We start from the raw sequence: 27,358 nt of genomic DNA, 5'->3' as shown, positions 1-27,358 counted from the left end.
GGAGCAATATATAGTACGAAGGATGTTTTGAGGAATAAATGCTGAAAGTCTAAAAATAATACCAGAACTTTTAGATATTTTGTTTTCGATTTCGTTAATATGGGCTTTCCAGGTCAATCTACTATCTAAATAGACCCCAAGAAATTTTGTTTTATTCACTAATGGTATTTGGTAAGTGCCAAACTGGAGTTGGTTTGGGCATCCTACTAGTGGTTTGGGCGAATTCCGAAAAATCATAAAATTGCACTTCTTAAAATTTACGGAGAGCTTGTTTGCAGAAAAGTAATCAAGGATGCTGGGTATGCTATCAATGGTAACTTTAAGGAGCGAGTCTAAATTTGTGTCAGTATATAGGAGGGTGGTATCGTCTGCATATAAAAGGAATGAAAGTAAATTTGAGGATCGGTAAATATCATTTATATATAGCAAGAACAGTAGAGGGCCTAACAGGGATCCTTGAGGGACTCCACATGTAATGGGTTGGAGATCGGATATGGATTGTTTAAATTTAGTGCATTGGTAACGGTTGGTCAGATAACTTTTATAAAGATTATACGCAGGGCCACGGATTCCATAATTAAATAATTTTGTCATAAGGATATCATGGTCTATTGTGTCAAATGCTTTGGAAAGATCGATAAAAGGCCAATTGCTAATTTGTTTTTTTCAAATGCTTGTACAATCTCGTTTGTTAATTTAAGAAGTGCAATAGATGTGTTATGATCCTTACGGAAGCCAAATTGATTTTTGTATAATATGTTATTCTGCTGCTGTATTCAATTATATTTCTATTAGTTGGGAATTTTAGAGATTTAGAGTACAGTTTATGTTTATGTTTGACGGAAGTAATGAGTCCATTGGTCATCCAAGTCTTAAGTTTTTTATGTTTATTAACCCGATCTTCAAATGGAAAATGCTTATTAAATAACTGTTTAAATTTTGTTTCAAAGGAGGAAAATGCAGGGGTAGGATCGTCAGTTAAATAAATATCGGTCCAAGACACTCTCTCAAGTTCTTCTCTAAAATTATTTATGGTGGTGTTATTGATCTTACGAAATGATTTTGGGGAATTTGGGCATTTGTCGTGTGAATTGGTAGAAAGTGATGTAATATTAAAAATTGGTAGGTGGTCACTAATATCGCTGTAGATCAGTCCATTAATATTAGGGAATTCAATATTGTTGGTAATTATGTTATCAATTAACGTTGAGGAGGTTTGTGTAATACGGGTGGGTCTGTGGATTAAAGGAAGGAAGAAATTACTAAATAGTAAGTTGACAAAGTGTCTTGACTGATTATTGGACTGATGTTTTAAAATGTCAATATTAAAATCCCCCAATTTATAATATTATTATATTATTGCGCGTGCGTGGGAATTTTTGAAATGCTCAAAATGACATGAAACGCGTAGAAAGTTGATTAGAAATTGATTTTACGCATTTTAAAATTTTAAACGCGCGTGCACGCGTAACTTTCTGTGAAACATGCCATTTTAATCCATAGAAAGTTTGCGCTTGATATAACTTAAATTTTCACAAAGTTTCAATAAAAAATGATATTTGGTTTTTAATCTATGATCAATCATTGAAATTCATAAAATCGCGCGTAAGTCACGTTGCGCAACTCTAAAATCATAAAACGAAGTTTCTTGCACATCTACAGTTAGAGGTCAATCTTCTGACAAAGTTACACAATATTATGTTGACCAGAATTAGAGATACGCTGCGAACAAAATTCCGGGAAAGAAAGAAGAATAAGATAGAAAAACTAGATTTGAACTCGTCACTTTGACGAGTTCGGGTTATCCGCGCAAACGCAACATGCACATACTTTAAACTATATGAACCTCGACAATTATTATGCCATCCTATGACATGAAATAAATATGTTTACAGTGCTGAATTGTACCTATTTTGTAGCATACATCATATTACAGTATTTACAGAATACACTGTATATGTTGTTATATATATATACTGTTCATGTTATATATGTTATATACAGTGTAGCATAGACGAAATTACGAGACCCATCTTTTAAATCCAATTATTAACACGATGACGTCATCAAATTGACATATAAAGATAACAATTTTAGAAGATAATTATCTAAATAATTACATTAAAACAAATTTGAAGAATTTTGGGCACGTAAAAGTGAGATGCGCTCTCGTTTAAACGCAATGAACTTTTACGCAAGAGATGAAAATATGACTTTTTGAATTCAACTGGCCATATGATGACGTCACAACATCTGATTGGCAAAATATTCACATGAATTTGTATCTACAATCCAATAGCTTACAGAAAACGTTTTAATCATGATTATCACTTTTTATTCTGACGAGCTATAACAGATTGAAATTTACTGTAAAGATGAAAATAGGTGACCCACGTTATTTACATTTTTAGACATGATAATGTCATAAAAAAATAAAATATTTTTAACTCATGCGAAAGATAGTTGATTGACCTAGACAGTATTAAAATATATGAGGAAATGGAATACGTATAAGCGAGATGCGCTCTATTTAATGTAATGAGCAATAACGAAACAGTCAAAAATCCAATATTTTACATTCGTGTGGCCATACGATGACGTCATAACATCCGAGGGGTAAAGATTTAATCTTTTTAATTTGAAATGATGTAAATCTTTTTTAAAATGACTAAGAAAGGCTGTAAAATCATAATTCAAGAAAAAAACACATGATTTTCATGCTCCGTGCGCACCTTACGCGTAATTTTTTTCGCGCGCGTGGGAATTTTTGACATGTTTAAATTGTCATGATCAGCGTAGAAAGTTGATTAGAAATTAATTTTGCGCATTTTTAAATTTTAAATGCGCGTGCGCGCGTAACTTCTTGTGAAACATGTCATTTTTAATCCATAGAAAGTTTGCCCTTGATATGACTTAAATTTTCACTAAGTGTCAAAACAAAATGACTTTTGGTTTATAATCTATGATCAATCATTGAAATTCATAAAATATTATTTAGATAATTATCTTCTAAATTGTTATCTTTATATGCCAATTTGATGACGTCATCGTGTTAATAATTGGATTTAAAAGATGGGTCTTGTAATTTCGTCTATGCTACACTGTATATAACATATACAGTTTATTCTGTAAATACTGTAATATGCTGTATGCTACATAATAGGTACAATTCAGCACTGTAAACATATTTATTTCATCTCATAGGATGGCATAATAATTGTCGAGGTTCATATAGTTAAGTATGTGCATGTTAGTACAGGAAAACTATGAATTATGGTTGAAAAAATTGCAACAGAATTTATTTCACCACAATGCATTTCTATAAGGTCCCTATATGAACATATTAAAAGTCTAGAAAAATCCAGGTAGGGGAAATAGGTTTTTTTAAACAAAATGGCCGCCAATGTCGAAAATGCCTAAAAAAGGACAAAAAAAACATAAATAGTAGATCTAATTACCACTTTATAGCGGTTTTTACAATGATTTTTATATTTCTTTACAGTTTCGAAGATCTGAACTACAATATACACATTATTTTAAGTGTTGTTAATTAGAAAATGGCCGCAAAACAAATGTTTAAGTATCTAGATATATCCCTATTGTTACAATATATAAAACGCAGTCCTTCCTATGCTTAATGCATAGTATTACGGTGTCTAATAATAAGTCAGTTCATTTACATTTGTACTGTTATAACAATATATTACAACATTGGTGGTGCCAGTGGGGAGGGGTATAGGGATGGGAGATCATATGGGAAGGGTGAGGGAGTCTGTCCGCCCGCCCCCCTCCCCTCTCCGCAATTGGCTATATTCGGGAGTATATGTAGACAATATGATGATATTTCCTAATATAAAACAATACCCCATTGAGTGCTGTTTCAAGGATTTTCATTTTTAAAAGTGACTAAAACTACCCTTTACTGGTATAATATTGTCGGAACTTCTTGGTGCGCTCCCATTAATGGCCCAGCCAATAAGACATCATTTTGAATAACCTACACCACCGCACCCCTTCGCCCGCCCCCATCGGACATCATTTTGAATTTATTTCGTTGAATGTACGCCCCGCCACATGCATATTATACATAATATTGTGTTTTAACACATCTCTATTTGTAATAGAAGTCACTGAATGACATGATGGTGTTGTATTTGTTCATATCTAAAGGGTGTATTTATTTGAATATACATGTTACCACATTACACCCACAAAAATAAACGCCTCTCCGAATAAACTCCTCACGACGATTACACGCCCCCACTACCCTCCTTAAAAATCAACCACCAAGGGCATTTATTCAAATAAATGCGGTAATTTCACTTTCATCTTGTCAGTATCTCATCCTCCATCTATTGGTGGGGAATTGAGCATGTGCTGATGCCGTGGCATTCTTAAAAAATAGTGGAGCAGCAGTCCAAACCATATTGTTTGCAACTGCAATTCATTTTACTACAACCTTATTTAGAGGTACGTCATCTAATCAACTTTAATAGTTTCTCTGGTGCTGGTAGTAAATTTGTCATCAATACTTTCCATCCCTAGTCTGTGGGTTGAAGAGTATTTCCTATCCACTGCTATACCTGGTAATAAAGACTCACGAAATGAAATTTTGCAGCAAGGGAATAGATTTGCTTTTTGCAACTTTCTCAAAGAAAAGTAGGCTGTCTAAAGTCTCCATTGACTTCCCTCCATATATAGCTATCAATGCCAAATTCCTGATGCAATGTTTTCTTTTTTTTTGGAAACTGTTTGGTTTACAGAATTTGACATACAACTCCAACTGTGATGTGATTATTTTTAAGACCAACACCTTTTCCTAAACCAAATTTACTTACGGCCCATAATTATAGCCATTAAATACAAGAGTTTACTTTGCCTTCACATAATGTAACAAACATACATGGTACATAATAAATGTCTTGAAATGTTGCTGTTTCGGGCCAAGAGGTTTGATGTAGCAGTGCTCCCCCATTGATAACTACAGTGGGCAGTGAGGATGAAGGTTTCTGAGTAGTCTAGCAGTGTGTATGGAGTCAATGGAGTAACAGAGGGCTGCAGAAAAGTACAAGGTTCTTTTTCAACAAATGATGCAATGTCTCACATAGCCATCAATGATGAAATAGTATATGTGAGGGAATGTGCACTGCTTCTCTATTGATGAATATGGTTGATTTTGACCCATGTGTAATAATATGTTCTTTCCTCTTAAATTAATATTCTGTCACGGTTGCTTCATTCATTGATTTAATACCGTATGTTCTCGATGGGGGAGCACTGTGAATGCATGTAAAGTCTTTCCTTGGTGTGAAGCTCTGTAAAAATTAATTTGCTTTTTATACATGGAATTCAGGGATGTGATGCTACATCCCATCTATTTGGTTAAAAAAAAGGTGTTAGTCTTAAAAAGTCATAACACCTGGGCAGTAGTGTGCTTACAAACTCTGTAAAACCAAACGTCTCCAAAAAAAAGAAACCATCGCATCAGAGGAATTGGCATTGGTAGCGCTATGGAGGAATACGTTCTGGGAGAAAGTAGCAAAAAGCAAAACAGCACTTGAAATAAAGTCTATTCCCCCCAACAACAAATGCTGCAAAGTGTTATTCCCTGCATGTGTATTACCATGGTACAGCAGTGGATAGAAAATACTCTTCAACCCACAGACTGGGGGATGGAAAGTTACAAATGGCGTGATGTGTCCATTGATGACAAATTTACCACCAGTTACCACTGTTTGTGACGAATACCACGGCATCAGCACATGCTTAATTCCTACCTATAGACAGAGGATGATAACTGGACAATGAAAATGAATGGATTAATAGATTGTAAGATTGTATAATTCTAATGTAAATGAACTGTTTTGTTAGACACCGTAGTCCTGCATTATAATGCATAGGACTACGTTGTCTATTATTATAACCATGGTGATATCTTGATACTTAAATGTGTGTTTTTGCTGCTAAATAGCACTTAAATTAATATGTATATTGCAGTTTAAATGTTTGACACTAAAGAAATATAAAAAGCATTATAAAAACTGCTATCAAGTGGTAATTAGATATACAATATATGTTTTTTGTTCATTTTTAGACATTTTTCACCATTGGCGGCCATTTTGTTTAAAAAAACATATTTCCCCTACCTGGATTTTTCTAGACTTTTAATATGTTCATATAGGGACCTTATAGAAATGCATTGTGGTTAAAAAAATTCTGTTGCAATTTTTTCAACCTTTTACTGATTCTGAGCATATCTTTCCTGTACTATGTTGCGTTTGCGCGGATAACCCGAACTCGTCAAAGTGACGAGTTCAAATCTAGTTGGTTATCCGCAACTTAGTTGCAGGATAACCCATGTGATTGTAAATATCTTTTTTTTCATCTTCTTTGTTATTAGTTATCCGCTTAGTAGCGGATAACTCCTTGTAATCGTCCTGTTTCAATTTTATTAGTTATCCGCATTTTAGTTATCCGCATTCAGCGGATAACTCCTTGGAACTGTCCTGTTTCATCTTTTTTTTTTCTGTATTCTTCTTTCTTTCCGTCATTTTTGTGCAGAGCGTATCTCTAAAACGTGTACAGTTAACGTTTCATAACTTTGTCAACATATGGGCATTCACGTGAAGTTGTGCACCTCTTATTGTGAATGACGTCAGAGTTGCGCAACGTGACTTACGCGCGTTTTTACGTTTTTCGCGTATTTAACATAGATCGAAAACCATATAACAATTTCAAATGAAACTTAGCAAAAGTTTAATTTATATCATGCGCTAACTTTCTGTGGACAAAAAATGACATGTATCATACGAAGTTACGCGCGCACGCGCGTTTAAAATTTCAAAATGCGAAAAATCAATTACTAATCAACTTTCTACGCGTTTCATGTCATTTTAAGCATGTCAAAAATTCCCAGGCACGCGCAATTTTTTTACGCATGCGTGCGCACGTAGCGCAAAAAACCTTTTTTTTTCGCGTGATTTATGTTTTTCCAGCCTTTTTCTAGTAATTTTACAAACTTTTAAACAATTTCGACTTAAAATCACGTCATACGGGCACGTAGAATTGGATAATTTTCGCGAGTTTTTGATGAAAAAGTTTAAAAATTCGTCAAAATTTGTCAAAATTATGCCTTTTTTTAAACAGTCGTAATTTCTAAACTGGACGGTCAACTTTTTGTGGATGACATATTCTTGAAGTTGATGAGTTGTAGATATCAGATCATGTAATAATATGGTTAACCGGACATTGTGACGTCATCGTATGGCCACGCGAATATAAAATTTAGGATTTTTGTATCTTTCGTCATAGCTCATCACATTTAATAGAGCGCATCTCTACTTATCCGTTTTCCATTTTCACCCCGATTTTGATATTGTCTAGGTCAATGAACTATCTTTAGCATGAGTTACAAATATTTTAATTTTTATGACGTCATCATGCCTAAAAATTTAAGTTACGTGTGGCATTAATTTCATCTTTACAGTAAATTTCAATCTGTTATAGCTCGTAAGAATAAAAAGTGATAATCACGATTAAACGTTTTCTTGAAGCTATTGGATTGTAGATACAAAATCATGTGAAAATTTTGCCAATCGGATGTGGTGACGTCATCATATGGCCAGTTAAATAAAAAAAGTCGTATTTTCATATTTTATGTCATAGTTCATTACATTTAAAAGAGCGCGCATTAATATTTCACCTATTCAAATTTCTTCTACACGTTAATATGTTGTTGCTGAGATAATTTCCTTCCAAAATTGCTACCTTCGCGTTTCATTTTAAAACCATCAACATGTTAAAAATTGCAATAAATAGCGGGTCCCGTAATTTCCCCTATTCTACACTGTATGTGATATGTATACAGATTACACTGTGTATACTATATATGAATCAAAATAATAGAATTCAGCAATAACAACATATCATAGTCTTCAGTTCAGGTCATAATTCCATAATCTTTTTCCGTGTGCAATATTCCAACGTATGGCGTGGACGTGGCGTTTGTCGTGCGGATAACTAACTCGTCAAAGTGACGAGTTTCATGTCTAGTATTATTCTTCTGTCTTAACTTTCTCCCTCACTTTTTGTGCAGAGCGTATCTCTAAAATGGGTAAACATAACATTTCATAACTTTGTCAACATATGGGCATTTACGTGAAGTTGTGCACCTCCTATTTTTGAATGACGTCAGAGTTGCGCAACGTGACTTACGCGCGATTTTATGATTTTTTATGATTGATCATAGCTTAAAAACCAAGCGTAATTTTTTTTTTACCCTTTATGAAAATTTAAGTCATATCAAGGGCAAACTTTTAGTTAACTAAAAATGGCGTGTTTTACAAGAAGTTACGCGCGCATGCGCATTTAAAATTTTAAAATGCGCAAAATTAATTTCTAATCAACTTTTTACGCCATTCATGACATTTTGCGCATGTCAAAATTTCCCGCGCGCGCGAACAATTTTACGCGTGCAGTGCGCACGCAGCATGAAAATCATGTTTTTTTCTATTAAATTGTGATTTTCCAGCCTTTCCTAGTCATTTTTAAAAAGATTGACATCATTTCAAATTAAAATGACGTCATACGTACACGTTGATTTAGACCATTTGCATGCGTTTTAGTTGCAAAAGTTACAAAATATTGTCAAAATTATGCCTATTTTGAATCTATTATAGCTCCTCAGGATCAACCGTTACCCCCGAGTTTTTTAACTTAATATGTAAGCAGATATGTTGTAGATATGAATTCATGCAGAATTTTTTCCTTACGGATGTTGTGACGTCATCGTATGGCCACACAAATGTAAAAAATAGGATTTTTGTCTCTTTCGTTATTGCTCATCACATTCAATGGAGCGCATCACGCTTATCCGTCTTCCATTTTCTCCGAGATTTTAATATTATCTAGGTCAATCAATTTTCTTTCGCATGAGTTAAAAATATTTTAATTTTTATAACGTCATCATGCCTAAAAATTTAAATTACGTGGGTCATTAATTTTATCTTTACAGTAAATTTTAATCTGTTATAGCTCGTAAGAATAAAATGTGATAATCACGATTAAAACTTTTTCTAGAAGCTATTGGATTGTAGATACGAATTCATGTGAACATTTTGTCAATCAGATGTTGTGACGTCATCATATGACAAGTTTAATTAAAAAGGTCAAATTTTCATATTTTGCGTAATAGTTCATCACATTTAAAAGGGTGCGCATCTATATTAATATGTTGTTCCTGAGATAATTTCCTTCTGAAATTGCTATCCAAGTGTTTCATTTTGATACCGTCGCCATGTTAAAAATTGGAATAAATGGCGGGTCCCGTAATTTCACCTATTCTACACTGTATGTAATATGTATACAGATTATACTGTTTGCATGTATATGCTATATGACACAAAATTGACAGAATTCAGCACTAACAGCATATCATATTCTTCAGTTCTTGTCATAATGCCATAATCTTTATCTGTGTGCAATATTCCAACGTATGATGTGAACGTGGCATTTGTCGTGGTGCGGATAACTAACTCGTCAAAGTGACGAGTTTCATTAGTTATGTCTAGTTCTTCTTTCTTTCCCGGATTTTTGTGCGTCGCATATCCCCTATTGCTTGTGAATATATCTTTTGTATAACTTTGTCATTATATGGACATTTACCTGAAGTTGTGCACCTCCATATTTTGAATGACGTCAGAGTTGCGCAACGTGACTTACGCGCGATTTTATGAATTTCAATGATTGATCATAGGATAAAAAATAAAAGTCATTTTGTATTGACATTTGGTGAATATTTAATTCATATCAAAGGCAAACTTTCTATGGATTAAAAATGGCATGTTTTACAAGAAGTTACGCGCGCACGCGCATTTAAAGTTTCAAAATGCGCAAAATTAATTTCTAATCAACTTTCTGCGCTGATCATGACATTTTGAGCATGTCAAAAATTCCCGCGCGCGCGAAAAATTTTGCGCGTAAGATGCGCACGGAGTATGAAAATCATGTTTTTTCTCTTGAATTGTGATTTTCCAGACTTTCCTAGTCATTTAAAAAAAGATTGACATCATTTCAAATTAAAATGACGTCATACGAACACGTTGATTTATAACATTTGCGCGCGTTTTAGTTGAAAAAGTTACAAAATATTGTCAAATATATGCCTATTTTGAATCTATTATAGCTCTTCAGGATCAAAGGTGATTTTTTTAACTTATTATGCAAGAAGATAAATTGTAGATATGAATTCATGCAGAATTTTTATCCCTCGGGTGTTATGACGTCATCGTATGGCCACACGAATCTAAAATATAGGATTTTTTACTCTTTCGTTATTGCTCATCACATTAAATAGAGCGCATCTCGCTAATACGTATTCCATTTCCACAGATATTTTAATACTCTCTAGGTCAATCAACTGTCTTTCGCATGAGTTAAAAATATTTTAATTTTTATGACGTCATCATGTTTAAAAATGTAAATAACGTGGGTCCCCTATTTTCATCTTTACAGTAAATTTCAATCTGTTATAGCTCGTCACAATAAAAAGTGATAATCATGATTAAAACGTTTTCTGGAAGCTATTGGATTGTAGATACGAATTCATGTAAATATTTTGCCAATCAGATGTTGTGACGTCATCATATGGCCAGTTGAATTCAAAAAGTCATATTTTCATCTCTTGCGTAAAAGTTCATTGCGTTTAAACGAGAGCGCATCTTTCTTTTACGTTTTCAAAATTCTTCAAATTTGTATTAATGTAATTATTTAGATAATTATCTTCTAAAATTGTTTTCCTTATATGTCAATTTGATGACATCACCGTGTTAATAATTGGATTTAAAAGATGGGTCTCGTAATTTCGTCTATGCTACACTGTATATAACATACAGTGTATTCTGTAAATACTGTAATATGCTGTATGCTACAAAATAGGTACAATTCAGCACTGTAAACATACTTCATTCATGTCATAGGATGGTATAATAATTGACGAAGTTCATATAGTTTAAAGTATGTGCATGTTGCGTTTGCGCGGATAACCCGAACTCGTCGAAGTGACGAGTTCAAATCTAGTTGGTTATCCGCAACTTAGTTGCGGATAACCCTTGTGATTGTAAATATCTTTTTTTTTTTGGTTATCCGCACTTGGCGGATAACCCCTTGTTATTGTCAGGATCTTTTTTTTTTTTTTTTTTTTCTTTTTTGGTTATCCGCACTTGGCGGATAACCCCTTGTTATTGTCAGGATCTTTTTTTTTTTTTTTTTTTTTTTTTTTTTGGTTATCCGCACTTGGCGGATAACCCCTTGTTATTGTCAGGATCTTTTTTTTTTTTTTCTATATTCTTCTTTCTTTCCCAGAATTTTGTGTCACGTGTATCTCAAATTCTTCTTAACATTACATTGTATAACTTTGTCAGAAGATTGACCTCTATCTGTAGAAGTGCAGGACAGTTCGTTTTTTTACTTTAGAGTCGCGCAGCGTAAGTTACGCGCGATTTTATGAATTTCACGTATTTGACATAGACTAAAAACCAAAAGTCATTTTGTAATGACACTTGGTGAACATTTAAGTCATATCAAGTGCAAACTTTCTATGGATTAAAAATGTCATGTTTGACAGAAATTTACGCGCGCACGCGCGTTTAAAATTTCAAATTGCGAAAAATCAACTTCTAATCAACTTTCTACGCGTTTCATGTCATTTTGAGCATTTCAAAAATTCCCACGCACGCGCAATTATTTTACGTGCGCGTGCGCATGTAGCGCAAAAATATAATTTTTTCGCGTGATTTTTGTTTTTCCAGCCTTTTCTAGTAATTTTACCAATTTTTTAACAATTTCGCCTTAAAATCACGTCATACGAGCACGTGGAATTGGATAATTTGCGCGCGTTTTTGATGAAAAAGTTCAAAAATTCGTCAAAATTATGCTTTTTTTTAAACAGTCATAAATTCTAAACTACATAGTGAAGTTTATTTTTTATTACAAATTCTGGAAGTAGATGAGTTGTTGATATAGGATCATGCATCGATATGGCTAACCGGACATTGTGACGTCATCGTATGGCCACTCGAATATAAAATATAGGATTTTTGTCTCTTTCGTCATAGCTCATCACATTTAATAGAGCGCATCTCCACTTATCCGTATTCCATTTCCCCCCATTTTTTTGATATTGTCTAGGCCAATCAATAATCTTTCGCATGATATACCATTTTTTAAATTGTGATGACGTCATCAAGTCCAAAAGCGTTAATAACTTGTGTCACTTATTTTCACCTATTCTGCACTGTATGTAGTACGTATGCAATATATAGTGTAAACTGTATATACTTACGTGACGTGACACAAAATAGAGAGCACGCTAACATTTTTTCAATGGCATAATCGTTTTTCTCTGCGCAATATTCTAACGTATGACGTGCACGTGGCGTTTGCGCTGCGGATAACCTAACTCGTCCGTAGTGACGAGTTCAAATCTAGTTGGTTATCCGCACTTGGCGGATAACCCCTTGTTATTGTCAGGATCTTTTTTTTTTTTCTTTTTTTTTTTCTATCTTATTCTTCTTTCTTTCCACGAATTTTGTTAGCAGCGTATCTCTATCTTCTGGCCAACAAAAGATTGTATAACTTTGTCATAAGATTAACCTATAGCTGTAGATGTGCAGCCAAGCTTTTCGACGATTTCGGAGTTGCGCAGCGTAAGTTACGCGCAATTTTATGAATTTCAATGATTGATCATAGATTAAAAACCAAAAGTCATTTTGTATTGAAACTTAGTGAAAATTTAAGTCATATCAAGCGCAAACTTTCTATGGATTAAAAATGGCAGGTTGCGCAGAAAGTTACGCGCGCACGCGCGTTTAAAATTTCAAATTGCGAAAAATCTATTTCTAATCAACTTTCTACGCGTTTCATGTCATTTTGAGCATTTCAAAAATTCCCACGCGTGCGCAATATTTTACGCGCGCGTGCGCACGTAGGGCAAAAATATGTTTTTTTTTGCTTGATTTTTGTTTTTTCAGCCTTTTCTAGTAATTTTACGAACTTTCAAACAATTTCGACTTAAAATCACGTCATACGAGCACGTAGAATTGAACAATTTGCGCGCGTTTTTGATAAACATTTTCAAAAATTTGTCAAAATTATACCTTTTTTTAAACAGTCATAGATTCTAAACTACATGGTCAATTTTATTTTTTTTTACATATTCTGGAAGTAGATGAGTTGTAGATATAGAATCATGCATCCATTTGGCTAACCGGACATTGTGACGTTATCGTATGGCCACTCCAATATCAAATATATGATTTTTGTCTCTTTCGTCATAGCTCATCACATTTAATAGAGCGCATCTCTACTTATCCATATTCTATTTTACTCAATTTTGTAATATTGTCTAGGTCAATCAATTATCTTTTACATGATTTACCATTTTTAAAATTGTGATGACGTCATCATGTTCTAAAGCGTCAATAACTTTGGTCACTTATTTGCACCACTGTATGTAGTACATAATAACAGTATATTATAGTGTATACTTTCTATACTTAGACGTGACACAAAATATACATTTGTGTGAATAATAATAACAATAACAATTTCTTGTCTTCTTTGCTCTGTGATTTGATCTGATCAATTATCTCAGTTACCAGTGAAACTTGCTCCAATAGATAAAACTAATATCACCACACCATAACTGTTAAAAATAATCTTTTATTTCAAACAAAATGAAGAAAACACACAAATATGTATAAAGTCTGTGTATTTATAAAAGCTTTCATTGGTTATTGCAAATTGCACAAAATTGTTAACATAATATAGTAGGCTGTTTATACTATACAGTAGTTCATGCACACGTTGGTGATCAGTAATTTTACTTAGTACATTATATACATGTTAATTTGTTAGTTGTGGATTTATTAAACACATATTTATTGACATATTTATAGAAGCTTCTTAATTATTAACTATAATTAAATATAATATAATTAATAATTGAATCATTTGCCGCGTTTAGACAATTGCTATGAAAGAGCAAATTCTGCATTACTGACTGCCAAATAATCCGGATCCCATTATGATTGAAGAGATGAAACCATTCCATTGAACACCTAAAAACCAAAACAAAGTAAATTGATTATTCTTGCAAGTGAGTAAATTATTACTAATTTCACGTGAAACTGAATAGATAGACAAAATAATATAAAAAACAAGTATACAGCTTTAAATTATGTATAGACCTAATGAAGTATTGGTGATCGTATAAAACAAAACGTATTTTCTTCTGTAAAATGTAACTTTTTATTTTTAACATTACTTGAATACCGGTAAATACTGAAAGACTATTATGTGCACAGATTGCAACATTGATATATTCAAATTCATAACAATCTTTATAATAATATAACTCACATAAAAAAAGATTAAAATGTGCTTATTCACCAGATATTGTTTCTCCTATACAGGAGAAACTTGATTTGTATCCAGTTCTATTTTCAATTTGAAAGAAGTTTTTTATCGTATTCTGTTGGATTATTTTCCTGTATATTATTATATATTAATATATTTTGACGTTCTTATATTTTATCACGCTTGCCCATGTAGTGATAGGCTTAATAGTATTTCATTTTTTTTTTTCAGTTTTTCTCCATTTCATAATGTAAGAATGTAATAAGCAAGTTGAATAAATAATACTGCAAGTTCAATTTCCATTCACATAAACATTATTCAAATAAATTTAAATAAATAATTCTGCAATTAAAATTTAATTTGAATGGCCTCATGATAGCTATAATAAATTGGAATTACTTCAGCCTGTACTGAATCAAGACCTTTGCTATAGACATGATCTATCAATGTATTGTTTTCAGTGGTGGAACATGTAACATGTTGTCGGTACTCATTATCTGACATTAAATTATTCACTCTGGAAGATTGTTTGAAAAGATTTTCATTAAAATCACCCATTACAACACATTTTGTACTCACTTTTTGTAACTCTTCCAAATATTTTGTCAAATTTTGACAGAATTGATTAATATCATAGCTTGGGGGTCGATAAATTACTGACACGGAAACTGAAATTGGACTTGTTATTAAAAATGAAACTGCTTCTATATCATAATTAGGTATGTTTAATCTGCTTGAAAACGTGTTTTTGGTATACACTGCAACGCCGCCATGAGCCTGATTTTTCATTTTGGAACTCAGATCATTTCTATTAGAATACGAATCATACCTTGCTTGATGATACAATTTATACGGGTCAATACTTACTTCAAAAACATCGTCATCTTTATTCAACCACGTTTCAGTTAGACATATGATACTAGAATTCATAAATAAATCATTGCACTGAAGATCAGCAAAATGTTGTTTAAGGCCTTGAATGTTATGTAACATTATTGAAAATTTAGAATCCGAATCATGACCTTGTTTTTCACATTGTACATATGAATCCATATTGTTTAAGCATTTCTTTATGTTTGGATCACAATAAATCAGATTAGGATCAAGATGTTCAATAGTAAGTCCAGATATTGAAGTAACACGACTGAGGGCTACGTATGCTTGTCCAGGTGCAAAGGTATTTTTAAGGCAAACTACTGCTTCATTCATTGTCAATCCTTGGACTTTATGAACTGTGCATGCATATGCTAATTTGAGAGGAAATTGTTTTCGACTATATTTATTCCCCATAGATTCTTTAAACATTTCAATTGCCTGAACACCGATGTCATTATTATCAAACTTTACTTTAATAGATACTGGTTTGGCGTTATTATTGGGTTTGACTATTTCATAAACATGTCCCATACATCCATTCGTTAAGCCTTTTTTAACATCTACATTTTTAATCAACATCACTCTGGCATTAAGTGCAATCCACAAATAATTTAGTAAACTAGTTTGACGTGAATTCCGAGGTTTGTCACAAATTTTGCTCTGTTTCTTGGCGTTTACTACACTATCTTCTGCTTCAATGCATACAATGTCTGTACAGATTTTGTGCAACATTTTTTTATTCCATTCATCAACTTGTTTGTTGCGTGGGTAAATATGAACAGCATCTTCACATTCTTCACCTGTTTCACGTGATTTTAAAACAAATAAATCGTTATCAGACAAACAATCATGTTTTTCTTTTGTACGCAATTTGTTTAACAATAAAGCAAATTCTTTATCTTCTTTTTGCCTCATGATTTGGTCTAACTGTACTTGCTTAAACTTATCTATCCATAGTGAGCTTTCCAATGTGTCTTTATATAACGAACTGCCCATCACTGGGGGTAACTGATAAAAATCACCAACAGCAATTACTGAAATGTTACCAAATGGACTATCGTTGCGTACTTGTTTTACTTGCCTTAATCGTCCGTGGATATACCAAAGTAACCTTTGATTTACCATTGATATTTCATCTATAATAACAATTTGCAACTGACGCAACTGATTACGAAGTGCACTTATTTTTTCTTCTCCAAGTGGTTGATACGGAAGTGAAATATTAATCGGGATAGACAAAGCGCTATGAATTGTTTGACCTTTAATATTATATGCTGCAATTCCTGTAGGAGCTAATTTCAAAATTGACAAATCATCGGGATTTTCCATAATCTTTCCAAGAATACGTGTCGCTTCATTATAAATACAATTTACCAAATGACTTTTTCCTGTACCAGCGCCTCCAGTTATGAAAGTATAAAATGCTTCAGGTTTTTTACCATTAACTTTGTCTAAACACCATTGTCTTGTCTTATAAAATATATGTTGTTGTTTTTCATTTAAAGATCGAATCATTTTGTTCAATTCTGGTCTTGGAACATTAGATGAATTAGACTCTACTTTAGATGTATGATTTTTTTGAATTCCAAAATCTGGAATGAAAAATTCATCTTCTTCATCATCAACCTCTACATTTGGCTTTGGGTTGTCTAACCTTTCTTTTTCGCTTTCTGGACATAATAGGCTCCATGCATCTTCTTGTGGTCCAAATTTTGATAAACATTCCTGTGCTTTTTCAACATCATCAGCACTTTTTTCATATTGTTCCATGTTTCCATGTACTATTGACTTTACCGTTTGTAATTGACAGCCACATAATTTCACACATCCTTTCTCATGAAATTGTTCATACGTTTCAAAATTTGGAGGTTTTAACTGTTCATCTTTTCGAAATGGTAGAAATAACTGAAGTATACTCAAAAAATATTTCTCAGGTGCTGTATCCATTGGAAATCGAGGGTATCTTACTATAGCATTACTAGTTCGTGTTCTTTTTTGGATGAATCCCAACTGTTTTTTTAACTGAAATACATTCTTTTTTTGTTTGTTTCCTTTAATTTCTGATGAACTCAATATTCTATATTCTGAACAAAATTTTGCAAGGCACATTTTATTAAATTCAGAACTATTAGGTCGAGCTTTATATTTGTCGATCTTATTTGGCAACCATGCACTTACATCATCATCTGCTTTGTTTTTAATTACACTTAGTGGTAAACTCATTCTGACAGGATTAGGTCCTACTGGGATAAATTCAACTTTTCTTGAACATTCTTTTAATCTTAAACTACAAACACGATAAATACTTTCTTGTGCAGACACTTCTCGGTTATTCATATAAACATTACCAAGTTTTCGCAGACTTTGTCTAGCATCTTCATTGCCTTCTTTCACTTCTGATGCTGCATGAGATAAAAGTAAGCCCATTTCCCGTTCAGATTTAGACATATATCCTATAACGTAAATAATACATGCATATACATTTGTAATATACTGAATATCCATATTAGCATTCCATGCTCTCAATAAGGAAGGATTATATTGATTTACCCACACATCTTGAGGGTTTCTCTTTATAACAATCTTTTCCTCAGTAGCTACACAATTATTTGCTTTCTCAAATGCACTCTGTGTAATACCTAAACTTTGAAAAAGTTCTATTGCATTTTTATATGTTTCTTCATTAGTCACAGCATCTTTTACTGAGGTTAATAGCTCCATTGCTTGTTTATTGTCATCATTATCATCATTGTCTTTATCCACAATTGTAGGTCTCATAACAAATGTATTTCCAGAAGGTTGTCTGGGGAAGTTAAATCTGCAGTTTGTTCCCTTTTTTTTACATGATTTAGAATGTCTTTTACTGTGAATTTGCACACTTTTAACAATTTCATTCATTTCAGGATCTACAGTTTCACATGGCACAGCACAAGAAATATATTTATCGACAAAATTAATAACTTCGTTATCTTTATCTGTACCAAAAATAGGAGCATTTTCAACCCATACTAACATATGAACATGTGGACTTCCTCTCATTTGAAATTCAATTCGGTAAAAATAATCTATGACTTTACCAATAGGCTGTGCTTCAGACAAAATTACATTTTTCAAAAAAGTATGAAAGCGTTTGTCAAACATTCTGGCAACAGTCACTGGATTTGATTTCAACAAATTACATTTATCTGCCCATTCCAATTCTTCAATGTTTCTTTGGTCTCCTGACTGACTTAATAATGTCGTCATTATTTCTTTCCAACGGAAGTCAGCACTTGAGAATGAAAGAAAGAATGTTGGCTTTCCAATCTGTCTAACCATTGCTATTACATCTTTCTGTGTAGCTTGCCAGTACGGTGGAGTTCCTCGAATTTGTTTTAAAAATTTATAACCCCTATCAGATTTTAAAATTTCCTCAATTTTGTTAACATTTTTTAAATCGGATACAGTAACTTTACTAAAATCATCCTTTTTACTTGACCCTTTTCGCAATGCAATGGAAATACTTGATAAAATTTGTTGAAGTTCATATAACGATTGAGCATAAAATAAGAATTCTGTATTTTGTGCAAACCTGTTATCTATATGCATTAATCTATTATGAAAATAACGTCCGAGTGTTATTTTAACATCTCTTGTATCATGGAATGTTGGTTGGCCTGTTGGAAATAACACTGGAAATGATTTTGCTTCATTGCTTTTATTACTTAATAATGCAATAGGGCTATTATTTTCACACGGTGCACAACAAATTATGTCATTAAAATATTCATCAACCAAATTTTGTCGCCTGTCAACAGGTTGGAGACTTGTATCAAAGATAGCACCACACAATCGGTCTTCTAATTCTTCCCCTTCTTCTTCATTGTTTTCTATACATGTTTGATTTTCATCTACCTTAGTATTTGCATTTTCGATGTTTTCTTCAGATAAATAATTATGCCATTCTTCATTAATAGCTATGTCAAAATAGCACTTGTTATGATCTTGTAAATATCTAAGAGCTTGAATAACATTGGCAGTGTTAACAAATTTATATTTGTAATAACCTTTGTAAGACAACTTTCGCTTCAATTTTACGGATATTAATTGATCATCAACCTCTGGTCTAGGCAGCATTTTTACAGTTTCAATAGTATTTGATGGTACACATACGACTGGTCCATGTATTCCATGCTGTCCACCTTTTGGTAAATTCATTAATTTCATAAAAGGAATGTTTAATCCAATCAAATGCTGCTCTAAATTATTTAAACACCTGAGCTCAGGAGGAATATCGTGTAGTTGTAAATTGTTTGAATTGGCTTCTGCGGGAACTTTCCCGTTTAACATTTTCCTGTGGCATGTGAAACAAATCCATAAACGACATCTTGGTGATTCGACAAATTGACATGGTGTATTACATTCATTGTTGCAAATATGCAAATACTTTTCATTTATACAAGCCTTATTTTTGTATTTAGCTTTGATGCACTTCATAACTTGATCTTTGAATAACAATTTAAAGCATACACAACAAACATATTCAGGACCACGAGAAACTGTTTCCCTAAAGTTTTCTAAAACAATCTCAAAATTAGTGTTTTCTGTTTTGTTTTTTTCCCGATTCTTCATGTTTTTCTTCATAATTTTGTTTCGGAACCCTTCATCACCATGATACTTTTCTGTAAATCTTTGCTTACACTTTTGCTTACATCTTTGACGAAATTTTGAATTACCTCGATATTTCTCTGCCAATTTTACCTTACAGTTGTGTCTAAATTTCAAATTACTCCGATACTTTTCTGCTAATTTGTCTTTGCATTTTTGTCTAAATTTCAAGTTACTCCGATACTTTTCAGCCAATTTTTCTTTCCAATTTTGTCTAAATTTCAAATTACTCTGATACTTTTCAGTAAATTTTTCTTTACAGTTTTGTCTAAATTTCAAATTACTCCGATACTTCTCTGCCAATTTCTGCTTACAGTTTTGTCTAAATTTCAAATTACTCCGATACTTCTCTGCCAATTTTTGGGTAACGCTTTCTCTGAATTTTAAATTATTACAATACTTCTCTGCTAATTTTTGCTTCAAATTGTGTCGAAATTGTAGGTCATTGTGATACCTCTCCTTATTTCTTCGTTTATTATTTTGTCTAGTTTTATTTCTAAATATTGTATCATTGTTGTATCTATTTTTCATTGTTTCTTTCAAATTTTGCTTAAACTTTTCATTAAATTTATAATTTAACAAATTGTTGGCTTTTTTGGTTGTCCGGTAATCCAAATTAATGTTGTAGTTATGTCTAGCTTTATTTCGTACCTTAACATTATATTCAGGTTTACATCTATACATTTTGTGTTGTCTTTCTCTGTTTTCCTTCCTCTTTTGGAATTTATAATCATTATCACCATATCTTATTTTTTGTGCCTCTTTTACTTTGCGTTTCTTTTCCTCTCTGTATACAGAATCACTTTGATATTTGTTTCCGATTTCATTTGTTTCTTTTGAATTATTGTTTTCTTCTCTTTCCCGTTTAATTCTCTGTAGATTCTTTGCTCTTTCTTTTCTAATTCTATAAGATTGTTTTCGTTTTCTGCTCAATATTTTTACTCTGTTTTCTAAACAAGGGTTTTCAACAGTTTTACTCTGTTTGTGTGTTGGTTCTATATCTTCAAATGTGTCACAAGTTTCTTTTCCCGTTTTCTTTCGTTTCTTCGTTGTGAAATTCATATCAAATTGTCCTGTTGTTTCTTGAACATTATTTTGACTGACATTGACAGATTCCACTACATTAAAATGCACATTCATGGTGTACAAAATATATATACCATTGTCAGTTGTAACATCATCTATTCTTCCCGGCTTTTTAGCAGAAAACAATTGCCACGTCAAAAGTTGATCATTAAATGAATAAATATCTGTATTAAGCAAGTTTGCCATTGCACTTATTTCAGTATTGGATGCCCACGTTCCATTATCCATTACTCTTTTTTTAAACACATATTCCTTAACTGATCTATATTCGTGACTAAATGTATTAATAAATAAGTCATCAGTTTCCAATAAATGATTAGTAATTGCTCTTCTTAAAAGTAAATGATTATCTTCAGTCCCAGAAATAATGTATGAAATTGCACGATAAAAACAATTACCATCACCTGTAATATTCGTAATTTTAAGAGGATGTCCAATCTGACTAGCTCTGTTAATACCACAATTCCTATCGGTATGTTCACAATGAATGCCTACTTTATTACAAATGTTTTTCTTTTCTTCTTCTAAGATCGGAACAAATTTAAAATTCTCGTCAGGTCTTTTTCCATATTGAACATTAACAATTTCAATATCACTATCACTTTGCCATCCATTACTTGATGAGACATGACCTTCTTTATTATGTTTTTGGCCTTTAACTTTAGAATCAATATTCTTGTCTGGTAATCTTGTACTACATTTATGCTGATAAGACGTACTAGGTTCATCAACATCGACATTTCCCAAGTTGCTTTGTTCACAATTATTATCGAGCACAGAAGCGGAACATAAAATCATAGACTTATTTTCAATATTTACACCAGTCAGTTCAAACTCGGTGTCATGTAAATTACAGTTCATTGACCTTGCTAATCTTATACAATAATCGTACACACCTTGCCAAGATGCACTGTAAAGTAAAATACTCTTTCCATGTTCACTAACACAACCAAATCGATCTCTTGCATGTGGATCAAATATAAGAAATCCATTTACACGTTTGATAATAGAAAATGTGCTTCTGTTGAAATTCATAAAAAATGCATCATGTTGGTGTAATTCTTGTTCAACAGCTTGCTTTAATGATAAAGCTCCATATTCAGCCATAAATTCGAGATTCCCATCTATTATGCCAAACACTGATTCTTTGGGAGATATTACGAATGTGTTATCCAAAATATCCAATTCTTTCGGCAGTTCTGAAATCATCAAAAGGTCCTCGTGCATAGTGGAATCTTTCTGAATGTAACAGTACAACTCGTTTCCAAGAGTCAATATTGTATCAAGGTCTTTGGTGTAAAATTCATTTCCATTCTTCTTTGTAGAATAAAGAAAAGCTACAAGACTATTTGCTACACACTGTTTACCACGTGCAAAGCCAAATCTATAATTTCCTTGATTAAAATTACCCTGTGCTACAGTTATATTTTCATTACTATTATATACTTGTAATTCATTTATTGATTGTGTTTTCTGCCTTTTTCGTGTATTTTTTTGTTTTGGTACATCATCGAATATCAATTCTTCCGAAAAATTATTTTTTGTTAAAACTTCAATATCCACATCGATAGTATGTTGGTCAAATTTAGATTTAGTATGGGACCTAATTTTTTCAGTCACTGCTTTTTTGCATCCGTCATTAATTATAAATACTTCATTTTCCTCAAATTCACAACTTGCACATGTTTGATTTTTATGATCTGTACCATTACTATCAATTATTCTATTTCTGTCATTTATTTTGCTATTATTTTGTGGTTTCACATCGTCAGTCGCTGTGTTGTCTTTTTCTTCAGTACATTTCATTTTAAAATCCTCATCAGTTTTTATTTCTGAATTACCCATGTTCTTTAAAATGATATCTTCGCCAATCCGTTCCATAATATCGCAATCATTCTTTAAATTCAGGTCCACATTACCTTGTGATTTTTTGTTATCAATCTTCTTAGTTTTGACAAAACGACCCTTGTTATTTCGTAAACGTTTCGAACCACCACCTGATTGTTGTTGTATTCCGTTTATTACTTTTGTATTTTTCAAAACATCACACGTAGGCTTACCACTGTCGTCAATTATTATTTGTGAATTTCCCAATACATTCGTTTTAGCATTTTCTTTGTTGTATTCTCTGTAAGTATTTGTATTCATATTCCATTCCATTTTGTTATTATTTCGTCTTTCATAGAAATCTTTTACACCTTTGCCAATATATTTTACACCTGGTTCTATACTTATACCATTTATAACCCGCTTTCTCCTTTTCTTATTTCCTCTATTTTTACATCTTTTTTTTCTGTTGTCGGTTCTTTTCTTTGATCTTACCCTCATCCAATCACTACCAAGTAAATCTTCACTTCCTGTTTGTTGACATTTTAATTTGGCATTATTACGACGTTTTTCTTTATTTTTCGTTAATTCTGGAAAGTCTGCAGTGACAGATTCATCAGGTTCTAGAATCGTATATCTATTGAAATGACAGGGAATACCTATTTCACCCAACATGTTATCAACAAAATTACTATTCCCACACATTGAACAAATCCAAATTACCCTGGAATTACATAGTTTGTCTTCAAAAACATCTCTTACACATTTCACATGAAAATATTGACTACAACAGTCACATGTTATGCAATTGTCGTCTACTTTCACTTCAATATTACATAAATCGCATGTATCATCAAACTCTGAAGTGACCTCTGTACCATAAGATAATATGTTTATGATATCATCAATTATTCCTTTAAATTCAGTTGTATCTTTCATAAATTCAGAATTGACATTACCTGTATCATCATTTCTCTCGTCTTTGACATTCTCAGTTGAACAGCATTCATCAAGTAGGTCCAAGATGTCATTAACAACTATTTTAAATTCTGCTGTCTTATCCATAACTCCATTATTAACATTACCAGTTGTATTGACAAAAATCTGCTTTTTACTTGTAACTTCTTTATTCACATTCTTACACAAATAAATTATCATTGTAAAGATAATTAACAAAAAGATACCAACTACTGTTATGAATTGCATATCCATTTTCTTCAAATTAATAAAGTTTGTTTACAAATTAAATTAAAATGTATTCTACAATTCCAATAAATATTAGGTTCTTTTATCAATTAAAACTTCAAAAAAGAAATACTTGCTACAACAAAATATATTATTAAAATTCCAAAAACAATTCAATTTTATATTCTCTTTTGTTTCTATGATTTTAACTTTTGCCCTAATTTATATTTAATATATATATATATATATATATTCAATATTTTTTTTGTCTGCTTCTTTTCAATAAGTAGATTATACAATTTCACTGAATACAGAAATTAGCTTCTACTTAATATTGGCTTGATGAAATACTTTATATTAATTTAAACTTCTCTGTAATACTTGGTTATGCTAAATAGTTTCAGATTGTAATTTATATTCTTTTTACAATTCTACTTAATAGCAGATTCAAATAAAAAGTGATCTTTAAATCTTCTTTAATTTATTCTTTTGTAATAAACTCTGTTTAATATTTGTTTCTTTGTAATAAGCTTCTGTTTTATTCTTCAAACTTTCTGCAAAAATGGTTTTGAAATAAACTTTGGTTTATCTTCAAGGTTTCACTGAATGTTTGCAAAAATGGTTTTGAAATAAACTTCGGTTTATCTTCAAGGTTTCACTGAATGTTTGCAAAAATGGTTTTGAAATAAACTTTGGTTTATCTTCAAGGTTTTACTGAATGTTTGCAAAAATGGTTTTGAAATAAACTTCGGTTTATCTTCAAGGTTTCACTGAATGTTTGCAAAAATGGTTTTGAAGTAAACTTCGGTTTATCTTCAAGGTTTTACTGAATGTTTGCAAAAATGGTTTTGAAGTAAACTTCGGTTTATCTTCAAGGTTTTACTGAATGTTTTACTGAATGTTTTACAGATAAATTGTACAGAAATATTCTTTGTTCGGTAACCCCTCGTAGATACTCTCTTCGGAGAGAAGGATCTTTTTCTAAAGATCCGGATCTCTTCTGAGATCCAGTGGGTTTATATAAGACAGTCACCTACAATAAAAGAAAAAAAAAGAGTTAGGTATTGATTTTAAGATACACTGTACTAAAAATTACAGTCAAAGAATTATAAATTAAATCAGTAGATAAATCAGTGTATTTACAAATAGCTAAATAATAATATACACATCCCCTTGTGGAATGTAACATGATCTATTGGGCCTAGCAAAACAAATTAGGACCAACTCACTACTAAATTCAGGATAGACCCATTTTGTAAATTGCAAGTAGATGCCTGGAGAAACTGACCGCCACATTTATGTTAAAAAGGATGATTGTCCCAAATTTTTAAGTAAATTGTGATAATATATTTGTGACTTTCGTTTATACAATATAAATAAATCACTATAGAAGATATTTTGACCTAAAAATGTCAAAAATTCATTACATAGAATGTGTCGGAAACAAATTCTTTTATAACACTTTCACCTTCACAATTTTTCAACTTCTGCGAAATCAACTTGTATTTTTGTTGCTTTTAATCAAATACTTGTATAAAATGATAATTCACATAAATTGTTATATTGTAATATTCAATAAAGTCCTAGTATAAACATATAATCTGAAAATAGGTTTAATTATTCAATGTTCTAATATAATAGAATTTTATACACAAAAATATTTCGTCACTCAGTATTGTAAATTTACAGACAACACATGTTTATCAATTAAGGAAGGGCATAAAGTAAGAAAAATATGTTTTTCCGTTTTACAGATAATTTTCTAATACTCACAGCTGTAACTGACACTGTATATTTTCTGTACAACTACAATCTAAAAAATAAAAGGAAAATCATTAATAATGGCAATAAACAACATTATCACTTTTTCAAAATCAACATGCTTCTTAATCGAAAAATTAAGAAATTTCCTCAAAATGACTTTAGGTATGGGCTGGTTGATTGGGGTCTACATGTTGTCTCAATACTAATTTCATTTAATATCTTATTCACAAACAATAAAATTAGAATAGAATTATGTAAATGTTTCATAATAGAAAATGGCTACAAAATAACAGGCAAAAGTTCACAAAGTAAGGAAAAATATGTTTTCTCCGTTTAACAAATAATCTACTAATACTCACAGCTGTAGCTGACACTGTATATTTTCTACAATCTAAAAAAAAACAAGGAAAAACATTATTAACAACATTAACACTTTTTCCAAATCAAAATGCTTCTTAATGTCTGAAAAATTAAGAAATTTCCTCAAAATGACTTTGGGTATGAGACAGCTGATTAGGGCCTACATGTTGTCTTAATGCTAATTTCATTTAATATTTTATTCACAAACCATAAAATCTGAATGATGTAAATGTTTCATAATAAAAAATGCCTACAAAATAACAGGCAACAGTTCACAAAGTAAGGAAAATATGTTTTCTCTGTTTAACAGATAATCTACTAATACTCACACAGCTGTAGCCGACACTGTATATGTTCTACAATCTAAGAAAAAACAAGGAAAACATTAATAATGGCAATAAACAACATTAACACTTTTTCCAAATCAACATGCTTCTTAATCGAGGTCTGAAAAATTAAGAAATTTCATCAAAATGACTTTAGGTATGGGACGGTGGTTAGGGCCTACATGTTGTCTCAATGCTAATTTCATTTAATATTTTATTCACAAACCATAAAATCTGAATGATGTAAATGTTTCATAATAGAAAATGCCTACAAAATAAGAGGCAACAGTTCACAAAATAAGGAAAATATGTTTTCTCCGTTTATCAGATAATCTACTAATACTCACAGCTGTAGCCGACACTGTATATGTTCTACAATCTAAAAAAAAAAACCAAGGAAAAACATTAATAATGGCAATAAACAACATTAACACTGGGTATAAGACGACTGATTAGGGCCTACATGTTGTCTCAATGCTAATTTCATTTAATATTTTATTCACAAACAATAAAATCTGAATTATGTAAATGTTTCATAATAGTATATGCCTACAAAATAACAGGCAACTCTTCACTCCCAATCATGAGGCCATTATCATTAATCATCTCTACAAATTATTTATTTTATGTACACTAGGCCTAGGCCTAATTTACTTACGATATTCTACTGTAGATACTATGAAATTGCTTAAAATTAACAATTTCTGCAAACAATAATGTACAAATGCACACTATAAATGCACAGGTACAACCTAAAAAGAAATTTAAAAATAGATACTAACTTGTATTAAACCACTAACATGTATTGATTTAGGTCTATGCATAAAGTTAAGGGTTTCTTTATAAAAACTATTCATTATGATTGCAAATTG

General features: G+C 31.8%; 2 protein-coding genes and 1 long non-coding RNA gene across 4 annotated transcripts in view; all 3 read right to left on the bottom strand.

The window, feature by feature from the left end:
- Positions 1-13,755: 13,755 nt before the first annotated feature.
- LOC144842951 (uncharacterized) overlaps positions 13,756-27,358 on the bottom strand; it is a 57,077-nt gene continuing 43,474 nt past the window's right edge. Inside the window, exon 3 of the mRNA XM_078699577.1 lies at positions 13,756-14,117. The gene's annotated coding sequence lies outside the window, so the exon portion shown is untranslated. The remainder of the gene's footprint in view (positions 14,118-27,358) is intronic.
- On the bottom strand, positions 14,082-24,009 carry LOC144843275 (uncharacterized). Its single transcript, XM_078700069.1, has 4 exons — positions 20,916-24,009; positions 15,245-19,775; positions 14,815-14,932; positions 14,082-14,117 (listed from the first exon to the last, which is right to left on the bottom strand). Exons 1-4 carry the CDS (start codon positions 24,007-24,009, stop codon positions 14,082-14,084), a joined length of 7,779 nt encoding a protein of 2,592 aa, XP_078556195.1.
- LOC144842959 (uncharacterized) overlaps positions 24,971-27,358 on the bottom strand; it is a 73,287-nt gene continuing 70,899 nt past the window's right edge. For both annotated transcript variants that reach the window (XR_013612203.1, XR_013612204.1), the window contains exons 3-5: positions 26,160-26,191; positions 25,810-25,849; positions 24,971-25,069 (exon numbers count right to left, since the gene is read on the bottom strand). This is a non-coding gene — a long non-coding RNA (uncharacterized LOC144842959). The remainder of the gene's footprint in view (positions 25,070-25,809; positions 25,850-26,159; positions 26,192-27,358) is intronic.

The sequence above is a fragment of the Antedon bifida genome, chromosome 5 (assembly GCF_963402885.1).
Source record: "Antedon bifida chromosome 5, ecAntBifi1.1, whole genome shotgun sequence".
NCBI lineage: Eukaryota > Metazoa > Echinodermata > Crinoidea > Comatulida > Antedonidae > Antedon > Antedon bifida.
This window is presented reverse-complemented; position numbering and strand designations above follow the sequence as displayed.

Bases quoted from the DNA above. Each gene is read 5' to 3' on its own strand.
- LOC144843275 (XM_078700069.1), bottom strand. From the start codon at position 24,009: ATGATAATTTATTTGTGTAAGAATGTGAATAAAGAAGTTACAAGTAAA. The intron at 19,776-20,915 runs GTAAAACTGTTG...TGTTATTCAAAG, and splicing joins AGAACCAACACACAAACAGA to ATCAAGTTATGAAGTGCATC. The intron at 14,933-15,244 runs GTATGATTCGTA...ACAATCTTCCAG, and splicing joins AAATTGTATCATCAAGCAAG to AGTGAATAATTTAATGTCAG.